Source organism: Anomalospiza imberbis, chromosome 8 (genome assembly GCF_031753505.1).
Source record: "Anomalospiza imberbis isolate Cuckoo-Finch-1a 21T00152 chromosome 8, ASM3175350v1, whole genome shotgun sequence".
Lineage (NCBI taxonomy): Eukaryota > Metazoa > Chordata > Aves > Passeriformes > Viduidae > Anomalospiza > Anomalospiza imberbis.
The window spans coordinates 18,971,242-18,986,672 of NC_089688.1; the positions used below are offsets into that span (position 1 = coordinate 18,971,242).

Consider the following 15,431-nt stretch of genomic DNA (forward strand, 5'->3'; position numbering starts at 1 on the left):
GTGCCTTCATAGTCTAGTTCTTCTGGTTTCTCCAGTTTAAAACACATCTCTGTACAACTGCAAGCCAGTAGATGAAGTTTACCTTCAAGTGGCCTTTGAAGAAGAATAATAATAGAGTTTTTGAAAAAAATTCCTTCCTATTCAGTTTTGTGATCAATGGGTATAATGAAGATACCAGGAGTTGTCAATTACTAGGAGGTATCTTGGATTTGGGTTACAGTAGGAGTACCTGACCTGATTTGCCAGATGCATATCCCAAAAGCCATCTGTGTCCTCAGCACTTCAAATCAAACAGTACCATTTTGCCAGAGGTGGGCAGGAAGATCCCGAGGTTATGCTGAATGTGTGCTCAGCAGGGGAGGTTGCAGTGCTGGAGTTGTCTCACCTAGGCCTGAGCAGCATCCACCTCACATCACCTTTACTGCACCATTTCCTTCTTTACTTCCTGCTCTGGAATTGTTATCTATGCACGTGGTCATTTTGCTGCCTCTTGCTTTTCTGTTTTCCTTCCTTTTAATGGCTCAGTAAACCTAATCTGGCTGCCAAAAGCCCAATCAAACAGATATAACCAGCAGAGCATTTCAGAGCTCTTCCTAGTGTTGCCTGAAGTTGTTTTTTTTTCATTAAATGAGTATAAAATCACATAAGGTACTGTACTTGAGATACTGTTGAGCCATTTTTACTGTGATTGTTCTTTACTGGTGCCTAACAGCAAGTTCAAAAGTGGAAGTTGTAACATGTAAAACATACTGCAGAAATCTGGCAGTGGGTCATTTCTGAGATCTTGGTAACTGGACTGAGCAGAATACAATGAAGTCATAGATTTAACAGGTCCATATAATTCTGGTGTAAGTCACAACAGCTTTTCCTTCATTCAACAAATATGAAATATGTTTCCTATATGTTATTACTTGTTGACTTTGTGACTTGAGTCCATTTTAGTATAGGTATTGGGAATTTTTTATATATGTGTGTGTGTGTATATATATGCATAAAGTAGTTTGTAATTTATGGACTTACCTCTAAAATGCTCTAACCAGAGAAGAAGCAAAATGTGTTTGGTGCAGTTTTCTGAATGACATGTTAATCCTGCTTTGGCCAGAGAATAACCTACCTTTAGCATGGCAGAAGTTCTTTGGTAACTAATATATGGAAGGAGGCTTTGAATGCTTGAGATCCTTCTTGTTACTTGTTTGACTTTAAAAAATTTAACTCTTCGTCTTTGCCCTTTATTAGATACAGTGCTTCAGGAGCTGATTGAAAAGTTTCTTCTCCCCCAGTTTCCTGAAGCACATTGCTGTGGCCACTTGGGTGCCTGAATGATTGAACCGCTGCTCAGTAGGTGATGAACAGACTGAGTTAGCCAGCACTGATGTCATTTCTGTTTCCTGCCAGGCTTGCTGCCAGTGTCCAGGCAATTGGGCAGAAACAAGCAGGGAAGTCGTGGCTTGCAGCGAGAGCAGCCAGTGGAGGCAAGCTGTAATTTCTGTGGAGGAGGATGTGTGCACAAATCAGGCCTATGGCTGGCAAGGTGGCACTCGTGAGTTACGGTGCTTGTGTGGGGAAAGTCTCATCTGTCTGAAGCTGTTGGCCTCAGTCTAGGAGAGCTGCCTGCAGACAGAATAGGTGGTTCTTTGGCTTGCTCCTCTGGGTTTTGTGTAAATTCACTCCAAAATTGGCATGCCAGGAAAAACTATTCATTGCTGCCCACTTCTGACTCCACCTCAGGATATTGCCCAGGACATTGCTTTGGCCAGACTATAAAGCCAGCTGGCATGGTTTGGTGAAGGAGTGTGAGAGCCTCTGGCATATTTGTCTGTCAGGCCACCCAGTGGATAATCAGGAATTTAATTGAATGCAGCATCTAAATACCCCTCTACTCTGCTCTCTCCCACCTGGAGTGCTGTGTCCAACTCTGGGGTCCTCAGCACAGGAGGAACATGGAACTGTTGGAGTGTGTCCAGAGAAGGCCACAAAGCTGGGAAGAAAGATGGAGCACTTCTGTGTGGAAGTGATGAGAGAACTGGGGTTGTTCAGCCTGGAGAATAGAAGGCTCCAGTGCCACCTTATTAGGGCCTTTCAGTGTTTAAAGAGGACTTATATGAAAGATTTCTCTGGAATTTTCATCACAACCTGTTGTGATAGGACAAGAGATAATGGGTTTAAACTAAAAAAGGATGGATTTAGTTAGGATACAAGAAAGTCTTTTACAATGAGGGTGATGAAACACCAGCACAGGTTGCCCAGAGAGGTGGTAAATGTCCTATCCCTGGAAGCATTCAAGGCCAGGTGGGACAGGGCTCTGAGCAATCTGATCTTGTTGAAAAGGTCCCTGCTCATTGCAGAGGGGTTGGAATAGATGAGCTTTAAAGGTCTCTTCCAGCCCAAACTGTTCTGTGATTCTATGAAATGGGACATCATGCCCTGGCTGGCAGCACAGAAGGTTGTCCTGCTTCTGCTAAAGCAAAGGGAGAAGTGTCTGCCTTTCCTAACAGGACTTGGCATCTCTCTTGGCTTGGATAACTGGAGCTGTCTCGTGCTCCACATAGTAGTGACTAACTAAGAAATTATATTCTTTAAATCAAAGTCAGTAATGGAACTGTAACTTTGTTTTACTGGCTATACTAGTAAAACTAGTATACTGCTTTTACTGGCTAGACAGAAATACTGTCTTTCTGCTTTCACATGTGCCTCCATTTAAAAAATAAGTGAGATGGGGTTTATCTAACAGTGGCAGGGAGGTAGTGTCACGGATGGCTGCTCTTGGCAGCTGAGACTTTTTTTTAATTTTTGAGAATTTTATAGCAGACACAATGTGAACTTTCTTTAAAGAGAGAAAGAATTACCCCATCATGCTTGCTTACCACTCCATCATTCCATCATCCACTCCAGCAAGTAAAAAGAACCACTCAGTTAATTTAATCTGAAATGGATCAGTTCAAAATGTACAGAAAAAGCAGTACAAATTTACAAATATACATAATCTGATTTTGCATTCTTCTATCATCATACTTTGTAGTAGTCTAGTTTTAAAAAAATTCACTTCCCTGATACAGTCTCCTCTCACCGTCACAACATTATATCTGAATCCTTCAGTCCAAAGAGGTACATGGTGGTTGGAGCTCTGTCCTTGAGCTCATTATCAACCACAATTGCCAAACCCTGTGTAAACACCATTGCTCAACTGCTTCATTAAATCCACTTGGCACCTCAGTATACCTTCTTCCAATGCTCTTCCACATACCGCCACTCAATTCACAGGTTATTTTAGTAGTGAGACAAGGCAACAGTTGCAAGTATTTGCTATTTAGAGCTATTGGAAGGCTTGAGAAAAGTTGCTAATATAGTTGAAAATTCTGCCACTTAAGACAAAAGGATTTATGTTGCTGGCAAAAATTGCAATTAGACCAATTGCATCTATTAAAAAAGCTTAGATAATGAACATAATTAAAAATACTTTTAAATAAATAAATAAATAATAAATATAAATAAATAAAGCCATTTTAGAGCTAGTGGAATTTTAACACTCAACCTGTCTTCTAAAATAATTTCTTTGCAGGTTTCTTGCAGTTTTCAGTGAAGGCACCTCAAATAATCCAGTGCCATAAATATTTTCCATGGATGTTCAAGGACATTTTTATCCAGTTTTGTGGGAAGCATTTTAAAGCAGCAAAAATAGTGTGATCTGGTTTCTCTCTTCAGAATTTACCTAGATGGGCACTCTTTTTGGAATTGTCTTTCAGGCTGTTGAATATCTCTTTGGTGCCATTCTGCCACTGAAGAACAAGATCCATAGGGGTTTTCCCTTCCTGGTTGAAAGAAACAGAGGAATATTTAATTTCATCCAGTGATGGCCAAGTCCTTGTTCTTTCCTAAATATTTGTTCAGTGCACCTGCATGATGTGAATTCCTTCTGCACACACAGGCTTAGACTTATTCTTGCACCCCTGGGGTCAGAGTACTTTTGCTGTACAGGTCTAGTCCCAGTCCTGGTCAGACCCATGATGAAAACTGCTTGGGTTTCAGTGGGTTTAGGCAAATGCTGTGACCAGCAGAACATACAGGTCTTCCTTTTGTTCTAGTTTCAAGTGATTAGAAATATATTTAGGTGCAATCTCAGTAAGCACTTCCATTCAATGCAGAATTCAAAGAGTTTAATTATGGTATGAACCACAGGAACTAAGTAGGACCAACTTTTGTGTGCAGACAAAGTCTGGGAGGGCAAGTCTCTGTCCTTTGGGGCTGTATATTCCACAGTTGTCATCCTCTGATGAGGGATAATGCCGGGAGCGGCCACACTTCAGGGAGGTGGGCATCGAGTAGGGAGTACAGAATGCTCCAGTGATTGTTTTCCTCCTTGTCCCCTGGGGTTTTGTCTGATAGTCAGTCAAAAACATTGAGTGGCAATGGTAAAACCCGTGTTACTGCTGCTAGGTTTGGGTTTGGGAGGAAAGGTCTGTCAAGTGCTGTATTTTAACGCGTGGTCACAGAGCTCGAGCAGTGCTGCTGCTGCGGTGGCTCTGAGCACAGCCAGGTGTGGGACTGGTCTCTGCTCAGCCGCAGGGATGTGTTGGCCGGCAGCAAGGCTAACAGCCAGTCCTCCAGCTGTAGTGCTGGGGCTGGCCCTCACCTGTGGGCTTAACAAAGAGATTTCTCTTACAAGCTAAGATCTTTGTTGTCTCAGTGGTGGTTGAAGTCCAGGAGCTGTGCAGAGTAAGTGTCCTGTCTATTACATCTTTTCATGAGATGAATAATTAAATCATAGAAAGGTGTGATGTTGTCTAAGTAGCACATAGTGGGTTCTGGTTTTAAAAGAGATACTGGGTTTTCCTCTTTTCCCTGACGTCTCCCAAGTTACCTTTTCACTGTCTTAGCTCTGCTTTAATTAGCTCTGAAGTGATCTAACTAAGCCTGTTCAAAATAGTCTCTCCCGGTCTTGAAACCTTGCTCTGGTGGGAAACTTATTTTAAAGCTTTTTAAAATTTCTTGGATTTTGTGCTATTACTCACGCAGTTCTTCAGAGTCAGATCTGCTCCGTGCAGGATCAGAAGCCTGATGATTTTGTAGCGGTTCATCCTCACGGCGTCGTGCATTGGCGTGTCCCCCTCCTAGAGAGGCGGAGCCCAGCGTCAGTCGCGGCGCTGCCGCCGGGCTCTGCGGGCAGGCGGCAGCGCCGCGCTGGGGGAGCTGCTGGGGAGAGAGCAGCAGCTGCTGCTGCTGCTGCTGCTGCTGCTGCAGCTGCTGCTGCTGCTGCTGCTGCTGCTGCTGCTGCTGCTGCTGCTGCTGCTGCTGCTGCAGCTGCTGCTTACCCTGTCCCTGGCGTTGAGATCCGCCTCGCAGGCGATGAGGTGCTCCCCGCAGTCGTAGCGACCAGTTCGCACAGCCACGTGCAAGGGCGTGCTGAGCAGCTGAGGGTCAGGGAGGAGATGGTTAGTGGCGTGGAACAGGCGAAAGCTGCTTCAAAAACAGCTGCCAGAAATTATCTACTGGGAGCAAGGGTCAGCTTTTCGTCACAAATTTAAAAAGCTGCAGAGTTCCAGAAGCACGTACCTTGTCTCTTGCATTTATGTTTATCCCTTTGTCCAGTAAGAATTTCAGAACATCCAGATTTCCACCCCGGCATGCCCAGTGCAGAGCTGTAGAATGAAGCTTTAATAGGAAAACGAAATTAAAAGTATTTTAATACATCATTATATTAAAATACCCCACTATTTTAACAAAATTTCTAAATTAATCCAAATTAATTTTATGTAATTTAACCTAGAGCACTTCACTGTGATCACACAGTGATCACAGTTTCTAGTAACAGCTTTTCTTATTTTGCCCTAATTTCTGCAGTACTGTGAATTTCTCACTCTTCACATTCATTGCATGTTACTCCTAAAGACAGAGATGTTGGCAATGCTGCTGTGAGAGAGGATGTGTTTTGTGTATTCCTTGAGCTTAGAAGTTACCTTTAGCCAGGTATGTGGCTGGTATGTGCTAGTTAATATTTTTTATTTAATGCCTTTTGGGTTCGAAAATGCATAGAAAATTAGGCTCAAGGGAAAGAATAGTTCTCGTAAAAAACAAAAAAATCCCCAAGTTATGCAAGTCCACAAGGGGAATTAAAACCCCTCTCCTCTACAAGATTCAGCATCTGCCCTGCGCTGTGCTGGAAGGATCCCTTGAAGCTCGCACTCTGCCTGTCATTCCTCCTCTTCCTCACCGTCTGTGAGCCGCGCCGGCTCAGCGAGGGGAGCAGGGCTGGCCAGCGCCAGCTGCTCATGGAAACGGGCTGGGGAGCACAGGGACAGCTGCGGGAGCGGTGCGAGCCCTCGTGGGGCATTGCGGAGGAGCAGGGGGCTCTCCCGGGCCCAGCCTTGAAATCCTGGTGCTCGTGCTGACCCTGGGGGACAGCGTGGGACAGCGCTGCCAGCCCCTGCGGCAGGCTGAGCTGGGAGCCTGACCTCAGCTCTCCTACCCTACCCCAGGCTTTCTTGCTTGTGGCACTCTGCTGGCCAGCACTTCCTGTGGTTTCCAGCAACCCTTCTGGCACAGGGAGGCAGACACTCCCTCCTGAAGCCTCTTCTCAACCATGTTATTTTAAGGATAAACTACGAAGACATTGCAAGGCCTTTTAGTACTCCTCCTCTGTAAGAAGCACTTCTATAAATGGTTCTCCTGGCACATATGAAGCAATGAGCAGCTTTTGGAAAGAGGTGTGAGTGGATGTGCATACCATGTCTTTCTGTTCAAGCTGGGCTCCAGCTTCCACCAGCTTTTTCACCACCTCTAGATGTCCTTCAGAGCATGCCCTGTGCAGCGCAGTGCGTTTGTACTGGCAATTGAAGCAGTGCAAAGTTAGATATTACATATGGCACAAAACATCTTTAAATCTCTTCTCCCGCCCTCCCTAGGATGATGGCAAATACATACTCCATGCTGGTTCCTTTTAAAGAGCTAACACTTTTGAGACCTGAAATCTGCTAAATTTTAGTAGCAACCTAATAGCTGAGAGCTGCCTACCCAGCATTTTAAAGATGGGAGAAGTATCTGCAGTATGGCATCCAGAATTAAAATGAGGCTTGTTGAGTTCCCCATCCAGCATGGTACACTGTGTCTTGAAAGTGCAACTCCTGCATTATGGAGTATGAGGGCAGCCACTTATTTCTGTTATTCTGCAGAAAAATTTCTTATCTCTTTTTCCATAGCATTGGAAGATCACCTTTTACAGAAAATCAGGTTCTCCTGGGCACCAACAGCCTTTTAAATATAAAGATGCTTTTGAGGTAATATGATTTTGAAGGGTCTCAGTGGCCGCTAGAAAACTTGATGTACAAAACTTCCAGCATTTATTTACTTTCCCCCACCCCTTTTTGCCTCTCATGAGGGTGGAATCTACAAAACCTCATGGTAAAAGTTATTTTTGTTCTCTTCTCTAGCAGGCTTTGCATTAGGAAGCAGACTGTACCTTATCACAGACATTTGGATCCCCTTTGTCTGACAGGTATTTTTCAATTACTGGCAACTTATTCTCCAGTGCAGCTTTGAAGAATGTGGGAATATCCACAGGTCCTGTCTGAAGGAAAGAATATAGAGAACATAAACATGTGTGGCACAAACCCCGATTAATACTTTCCCAGAATAAGCTACTTTGAAGTAACTTACAATAACTTCTGGTTCAGGTTTCTTTAAAACAGGCACTTTCACTTTCTTGCATCTTTTCTTCTTCTTCAGCTCAATAATTTTTTCAAGATCCTCCAAATTTTCAAGTTTTGACCTGGCTTCTAATTTCTTCTTCTTCAGCTGGAACAAATCAGGGAAAGCAGCAAGTTGAGCTGTGTGACCACCTCTACCTTTCAGAGTGGCAGGACAGCAATGTGATACTATTCAGCTGAATTCATCTAAGAGTGGATGAACTTTGAAATAAATTGTTTGAATTTTTTTTTTTCCAGACAGGGCTTCTCCAGACCTGCTTGTAAAAAAGCATCTGGACATGAAGTCACTGTGGAGCACCGCTGACACCAAGGGCAGGTGTGTTGCCTGAACTGAGATCCCACGAGGTGTCCCTGGCTTCAGGAGATTCACAAACAGGGGCTAACTCAGGGTGAATACAGATGACAGATTCTGTCCCATGGTGTGATTAAGGGTGAATACACTGGTGACACCCTGTCAGATGGTATACAGTTTTGTCAACTGAATTCTTACTCAAGTTATTTCCACCTCTTCTTTTTATTGTTCTCTGCATTTGTGGTTTGGTCTGCAGGTCACTGGCCTAATGGAAAATAATTATGCTGACTGTGATAACTAGAAACCAGTAAGTTCTTAGGAACCTGGTTTGAAGGAATGCAAAAAAGCCTCTCTAGCCAGTAATGTTTCTGTTGAAGTTTAAGTAGTTTTTATTCTAATGTTTCTGAGACTGACTTTCTTCCTCTTCATGTTTTAGAACAAGGTCTTATTTCCCCTGCTACTTAAACTTTATCATTTCCAAATCACTTTAAATTTTTAGGCCAGTTGATTGCTTATTCACAAAAAAAAAAAAAAAAAAAAAAAAAAAAAGAAAGAAAGAAAAAGGTATTACAGCTACTGTGTTATTGGGAGAAAAACCACCAGTATTTAAGGATCTAGGGAGAATTGTCCTGCTCCAGAATTGGTACTTTTCTGTAGATCAGTATGAGTTTCATTTGTAACTGTTCTTCCCAAATGTGCTAGTAAATGTAATGCCTTGTTTTCATAAAAAGAACATTTTCATGTTAATTACTGCTTCTGGCTTCAGAAATGCACTCTTACATCTTTTGTGGGTTAGTTATTTTTGGTAGGAGTCATTAGGTGTGCAAGCTGAAGGTGTCTCACTGGCTCTGAATGCTCCTCCCCACTGACAGCCAGCAGCAGCTGACCCCTGGGCAGAGGAGCTCTCAGGGTTTCAGGCAGACAGTATAGGGGTGGTTTAGGTTCTGCCTCAACTGTTACTGCCTGCACCCACAGGCTACAGAGGTGAGCACATCTCCGTGATCTTCAGTGGACTTTAGAGCAGCCTCCTTTCATGGTGGTCCCCCAAGGGTTTTTCTAGCTCACCATGTATTTCTAACTTAGAGGGAGGCAGAACGTCAAGGACTGCAGCAGGAAATGCATACATGATGATAAAAATCCAAGCAGAAAACCCAAGAGCCTACCTCTGCTTCTAGTTTTTTCTCCTTTTCATAAGCCAGATCACCTTGGGTCAGTGAGTGCTCAGGGATTGTCTTTAGGTCCTCCTGCTTCTCTAATCTTACTGCAGCTTCATACTCTCCATTTTTGAAGTCCTCGGGGAGGAAGCTGCCAGTCTCTTTATCATCCACCTTCTTCCCAGTCACCTGTAAATGCAAACATGATATAATATAATCAGTGGATTCTTGACTGCAGTAGCCACCACCTGGAAACATGGATTGCCTAGGGCTGATTGCACCTCATTCCTGCCCTCTCTCAGTGTGTGACAGCCAGGACAGGCCATTCTGCCTGTGCCTGGTTAGCTGGGGATGCAGCGGGCTGGGGCACATCTCCCATGCAGTTAAATTAGGTTGCTGAGGAATTTCAAGGCTGGTTTTATCCATTGCTGTCAGTACCAAGGTCCCATTCACAGAAGAATGGCAGAAGCTATGTGGTGCTGTGCAGTAGCACAGCTTTCAATAGTTTTCAGAAATATTTCTGATGCCAGTTAAGTGTGTACGAAGAGATAACTTGTTAAAATTAGTAGAGGTAGATGTGTATTTTGAGAGTGGTTCATGTGGCTTAGACTGCCTTTCTGTTTGATTATCTTGTAAAATTATATTTGTTATAGAGTCTAATGCAGAAGAAACTGTGAGAACCTTGCCAAAGAATTTAAGACAGCATTAACTACTTAGGCAGTTGCATCTTAAGCAAACCATCTGGAAAAATAAGTGCAGTGTTTTACTGAATCTTTCTTGTTTTCCCAGTTTCTCCATCAGATCAGACATTCTTAGTCTGAATCCTGCAATGGAATGTCCCATTACTTGTAATCTAGACCTAATTTTTCAAAGACTTTTACATAATGAACAGTAGTGGCTGTAGGAGCTGTTAGTTTATCATTAGAAAACAATACTGTTATTAAGCTGCTAATTTAGTGTTATAAATTACTGTAGTTTCCAAGCATTAAATGTTGTCCCAGGCCCTTATTATATAGGAATTACTTAGTGAGATCATAAGATTACTGGCTTCTAAAAATATATATTAATCAAAACCAAGGACAGAGTCAAATAAATAGCTACATTTTGGTTGATCTTTGGTAAACTGTGCTGTGATGCCAAATCCAAACAGCTGTATAGTTATATCTGTGGTGAGACCCTTTCCCAAGGAATACTTAAAATGAAAATTTAATTTTAAAAGTAATATCATATTATATCACATCATATATCATATCATATCATATCATATATCATATCATATCCAGTATATAAGGGTTTGCATCTAGAGCAAAGCAGTGCTGGTTATCTGCTATATCAGTGATCCACAAAGGTCTTCTTTCTCTGCCTGGTCCAATGACAGTCTAGAAAATAATTAATTGTGAGTAAATGAAAGAAGCTTGCACCTACCAGCTCTTCTACTTTCATCATCATTGTCATATTTGCTGGTGATCAGAGGCTGTGCTTCTGTACGGCTGAAAGCTCCCAGGGCTCAGGGCAGCTCTGCAGGGACCACCACGCTCACTGCTCTTATATATCTTTGGGAGAACTGTGCTTGAATGAGCTAATCTTCCAACCTGGGAATCCAAGTATGCCCCTTGTGCTTGCCAGCTGAGAGGTGGCTCACGCTCATTCCAGACACGTTAATGAGCCAGATCTGGTGTCGGGGCAGCGAGGGGCGTCAGCTGGGCCAGGAAGGGTGAGAGCCCCACAGTCCCACCACAGTATGGGAATCAGAATGAAATGTGAGCTCATCATTCCTTTGGCAATGACTGCACTGCTCAGCAATGCGAGCCATTCTGTGCTCCCAGTGCCCACTAGGACAGCTGTCTGTTGATGCAGCATTATAACTTCATCTTCTTCTTGCTTTTTCTTTAATTGACATTCAGATGACTGTAAGACACTGGAAAGGGTAAATGGCTTATGTACAATGCTTATAGCAATATCTTCCTGGTAAATGGATTATTACCTCTGAAGTCTCAAAAAGCCATTATTTTCATTGCTATTTATTCTTGGATGATAAACACTTTTAGGGGAAAGGCTTTTTCTCATCACGATGACAGTCTTCTATATTTGTTGGAAGGAATTCTCTGAAGAGAATGATGTCTCTGGTGCTAAAAGGGCATGTGACATGATGAGCTACAATCAGTATAAGATATCAAAACAGTAAGATTTGCAGTTTTTTTTGGGCCCTTGTCAATTATTATAAGCCAAATAATAAATTATGTTTATGCAAAAGAAAAAAGAAGTGGGAAAAATTTAATACTGTTTTCTCAGGCAATATTGTCCTTCTGGATATGAGAGAATAGAGGTCCAGAAGTGATTGTTTATTTTTTAGGATGAGATACTCACAAATATATGCAGATAATGTGTGGGTTTTGGGGGAAAAGGGCTATTGAATCCTTTGGGAAAGGATTCAATGCTATGAATCAGAGTGGTCTGGAATCAGGAGAATGATCACCAGCAGAAGGCAGTTTTATAGGAGGAAGAGGCACTAATCTTTGCATTCAAAGCGTGTGGGTAAATGCCAGGACACATCGGTTCTGTGACAGTGCAATGCCTGGAAGTCCTGTCCGGTGAGGCACGCAGGTCACCTGGCTGAAATGAATACAGCAGCTCAGGTGCTTCAAGCACAACATGTACACAAGTGCTTCCCCAAATCAAGACCTATCTCGGGTGTTGTTTATACCATTAGCATCATTAGCATGCTGCATTCCTGACATTGACCTTTCAAGGTGTCTCTCCTCTGAACTATCCCCCAGTAATCCGAGTACATCCAAACTTGTCTTCTAGTGCCCATCATACCTATGCCCTCCCTTTCCCTGAAATGAAGCTGGACATCAGGTGGTTCCTTTACCACTCAGAATATATATGACATTAGAGAATGAGTCCGAGAACTAAAATAGAGTATGTGCTAGCAACACAACCTTTCAGAACATTTTTTTCTAAACTTAAGTACAGCAACGCTATCATTCCCCCCTAGTGGTATGTTCTGAATCACACTGCCAGGCTTTTTTTCACTGCAGTTTTGTTCTCCTGCTAAATGTCTCCGTGACAAGAGGCAGTTCTGGCGGGTTTTTTTTGTGTTCTAACAGCTTACCTCAATCTGTTCAGTTCTCTGATTTTCATATGGGAGATTGTCTTGAAATCCACGACTCTAACAGGATGGCTGCATAGAATGCTTCTAGTTTAGTGGAAACAGATGACAGCAGAGACCTGATGGAGAAAGAGAAATGTATAGGTTTGCTTTTAGAACAAGTTTAAGGAACTGTGAACTTCCTCTGGACTCATTTTTTTGAAGCTTACTTTTCCCTTTTTTTGCTTTCCCTCTTTTTTTTTTTTTTTTTTTTAAGAGCTTGAGATATAAAACTGACTCAGCAAATGTGGAAGCTTCCCTAATGTGGAAGCTTTAAGGGGATAGATCTTCCTCTGCAAATGGTACATAAATCCAGAGCTAGAGTAGCTTTACAGGAAAGCTCAGTGCTCTGAGGGGAAACAGAAACCAATTCTCACAAGTGCTACCAAAACACCACTGTTTATTCATCTTTAAAGCATCCCATCCATGATGACTAAAAGAATAATAAAAAATAGAATATTCCTTGATTATCCTGAGTTTCTATTTTGAAATAGTGGCACCCAGAAACCCATTTTAACCAAAGACTGGGATCTAAATTAACCTAACAGTAAATGCTTTTAAGCTAAATGTCATGTAAACAGAGACAACACGATTGAAATAGCAGAAATGCACCAGTTTATATCAGCTAAGACTCTTGGCTTATCACTATTGCTTAATATTGGAGGGGGAAGTAGTATAATGAGCTTGTAACCTTGTACTGGACAGTAACCACTCAATCACCTTTCATCAAGTGATTTCTCGTTAAGGTGGTAATAGCAGATGGTCAGTGGGCGATGTGTAACAGGAATCTAAAAAACTCTTGCCACTTCACTGAAGGATAAGGGCAGAGCAATCATCTGCAAGGTGTGAGGCAACTGGATATTGTCACAAAAATCCTCCACAGAGAAAACACGAAAGGACAGTAGGTTCACCATGACAGGCAGAGAACTGTGGCACACCCTGTTCCCTGCTACCAAAATTGAACTGACTAGAGTAAAGAATGTTTGTAATTAATTTTTCTAAGTGATTAATGGTAGTGTGAAAGTATCATGTGTGATAAAAATGATATCGCCACCTCCTGTCAAGTGTGCGATGGTCGTGTTTTCAGTGGCATCACTGCCCAACTCGTCTGTCTTACATTTTCCAGCACTCTGCCCTTGGCTCTGTCCACACACCTATAGATGCTGCCCTTGGATGCCACTGTGCCTGGCTGCCTATTGTCCTTTTCCTGCTGCTAAGTAAGTAAGGTATGAAAAAATCAGTTGCTGATGAGTGGTAATGCACCTAAGAGGTTTTTGAGCCAGCAAACTGTTCCACATGTGTGCAGTCAAAGATAAATTCGTAACCAAGGTACACAGAAGTAGCAACCACAGGTTACTCCTCCCCTCCTGGATTAGTGATGTATTAGTGTGCAATGGCTTGTTTATTTTGCAGTGTGTGTCTGCACCCAGCACACTTTATATATCCACATGCAACAGCAGTATATAACTGCATATTGCAAGAAATGCATTTATTTCCTCATCTTTTTAGCTGTTGGTTTTCCATAAAAGGCAGGAAACACTTTTATTTGTCTAACATATTTCTCTTCAGTACTTTTGTCAAGAAGTTAACAATGATTTTACATCTCTGTTTGGACACGTGGTGAAAATACTAAACGATGTTGTACCAGGAACTGATCCTTGTGGGAATCTGCTGGAAATAGTTCCACTCGTTACTCTCACCACTTTGCAATCTGTCAGTGAGCCAACATTTAGTTCTTCCAAAGTGCATCCTTTTAATTCCATACAATGCATGCTTTTTAATCATACCAACATATGCCATGAAATGAAATGTCTTTGGCAAGACCCAAGTAAACTGCATTAGCACAAATGCTAAAAGTCAAGCAGACCTTTAATTCTGCAAAAAGACACTTGTAAAAAAAGGTTTTCTTTGCACCTAGCCCTACAGATTGGCATCCATTTCATGTAACTTTTCTGATTCTGTCTTGATAAAGCTTTGGTTAACTCTTCTCCCTGTTTTCCCAGAACTAAGTCATGTCAGCCAGCCTGTTGTTAACTCTTTCATCATTTTCAGCCAGTCAAAACATCTTGGGAGCTAGAAAAAAATGAAAAGGAGCTTCTCTGCTTTACTGGCATTGAAGCTGGCCTGTGATATCTTTGGATGCAGCCCAAGTGGATGCTCTACCTGAGGGAGACACCTGCTTCATGTGAACAAAAAGGAGCTCAGGGAATCAAGGTGATAAAGAATTGGATGGATTTTGCTTTAAATTACAAGAATGTTTTCATAAAGCATTGATTTTGTAATCTCTTAGCAAAACAGTAGTGTGTCACAACTCTGTTATAAGATGTGCACTCAGGCAGCCTCTCTCTCATTTACTGGAATCATATCCACTACAATGTTATAAATAGCTTGAGAAGAGTTTTAAAATCACTATTACCTGGAAAAAAATAACCCTTTTATGTTTTAATTTTGGGGAGAGAGGGTTTATTGTTTTGGGTTTTGTTTTTGCTTATAACATTTTGCAATTAAAATGGAAATGCATAAATCTGCTTCGCATTAAATTTGCTAAAAAGCTATTTCTCCTCTTTCCTGAGGTTTCATTGGCAGTAAGATATCACTGGATTTTTATCCAAGCTATGTTTAACAAATATCTCCTTTGATTCCAATAATACCAGTGAGGGTGGAAAAGCATTGATGCAAAATTGCAATTATATTACATCATATGTTGGTCGTCCTCTTTGGGCTGAAGGATAGTTACTTCCTCGGCTGCAAATAGGATAAGAAAATACTTTTTCTCTTTTTTGTCAGTTTATTATAGGTATATAGCTTATAATATAAAAGAAGTCTGAGTTTAATTTTAGAGAAGAGAGTAAGTAGAACACCAACAGAAAAATAGGCAAGCAAAAAACCTTGAATGCACCTTTTCCCCTAAAGTTTCATAATCAGAGACAAATTTATGTCTGTGATTAATTTGGAGAAAAACCTTGTGTCCTATTGCAACCCAGAAGTTTTACAGGAGTCTGTAATGACACTGACATGGGGTTTCTGTATTCTGTTTCATTTCAGGTTCAGAAAGTATAGGGAGTGCATGCAAAAGGAAAGAAGAGTGAATGATCTAAGTTGGTTTCTCTGTGTCTGCAAACTGTAATGTATTC

General features: G+C 41.8%; 1 protein-coding gene and 1 long non-coding RNA gene across 3 annotated transcripts in view; one reads left to right on the forward strand and one right to left on the reverse strand.

Moving 5' to 3' along the window:
- Window positions 1–2,896: 2,896 nt before the first annotated feature.
- ANKRD1 (ankyrin repeat domain 1) lies at window positions 2,897–10,720 on the reverse strand. The gene is made up of 9 exons (XM_068197632.1): window positions 10,572–10,720; window positions 9,156–9,335; window positions 7,651–7,788; window positions 7,454–7,561; window positions 6,722–6,820; window positions 5,551–5,649; window positions 5,310–5,408; window positions 5,010–5,108; window positions 2,897–3,809 (listed from the first exon to the last, which is right to left on the reverse strand). The coding sequence occupies exons 1-9, from the start codon at window positions 10,599–10,601 to the stop codon at window positions 3,699–3,701; spliced, it is 963 nt and encodes a 320-aa protein (XP_068053733.1). The 5' UTR covers window positions 10,602–10,720; the 3' UTR covers window positions 2,897–3,698.
- LOC137478085 (uncharacterized) overlaps window positions 4,155–15,431 on the forward strand; it is a 45,661-nt gene continuing 34,384 nt past the window's right edge. For both annotated transcript variants that reach the window (XR_011001386.1, XR_011001385.1), the window contains exon 1: window positions 4,155–4,713. This is a non-coding gene — a long non-coding RNA (uncharacterized lncRNA). The remainder of the gene's footprint in view (window positions 4,714–15,431) is intronic.

Excerpts from the sequence above, each read along its gene's own strand:
- ANKRD1 (XM_068197632.1), bottom strand. The coding sequence starts at position 10,601 with ATGACAATGATGATGAAAGTAGAAGAGCTG. Across the intron at positions 7,562-7,650 it reads AACCTGAACCAGAAGTTATT|ACAGGACCTGTGGATATTCC; the intron begins GTAAGTTACTTC and ends TCTTTCCTTCAG. Across the intron at positions 6,821-7,453 it reads ATCCAAATGTCTGTGATAAG|TACAAACGCACTGCGCTGCA; the intron begins GTACAGTCTGCT and ends TTCAATTGCCAG.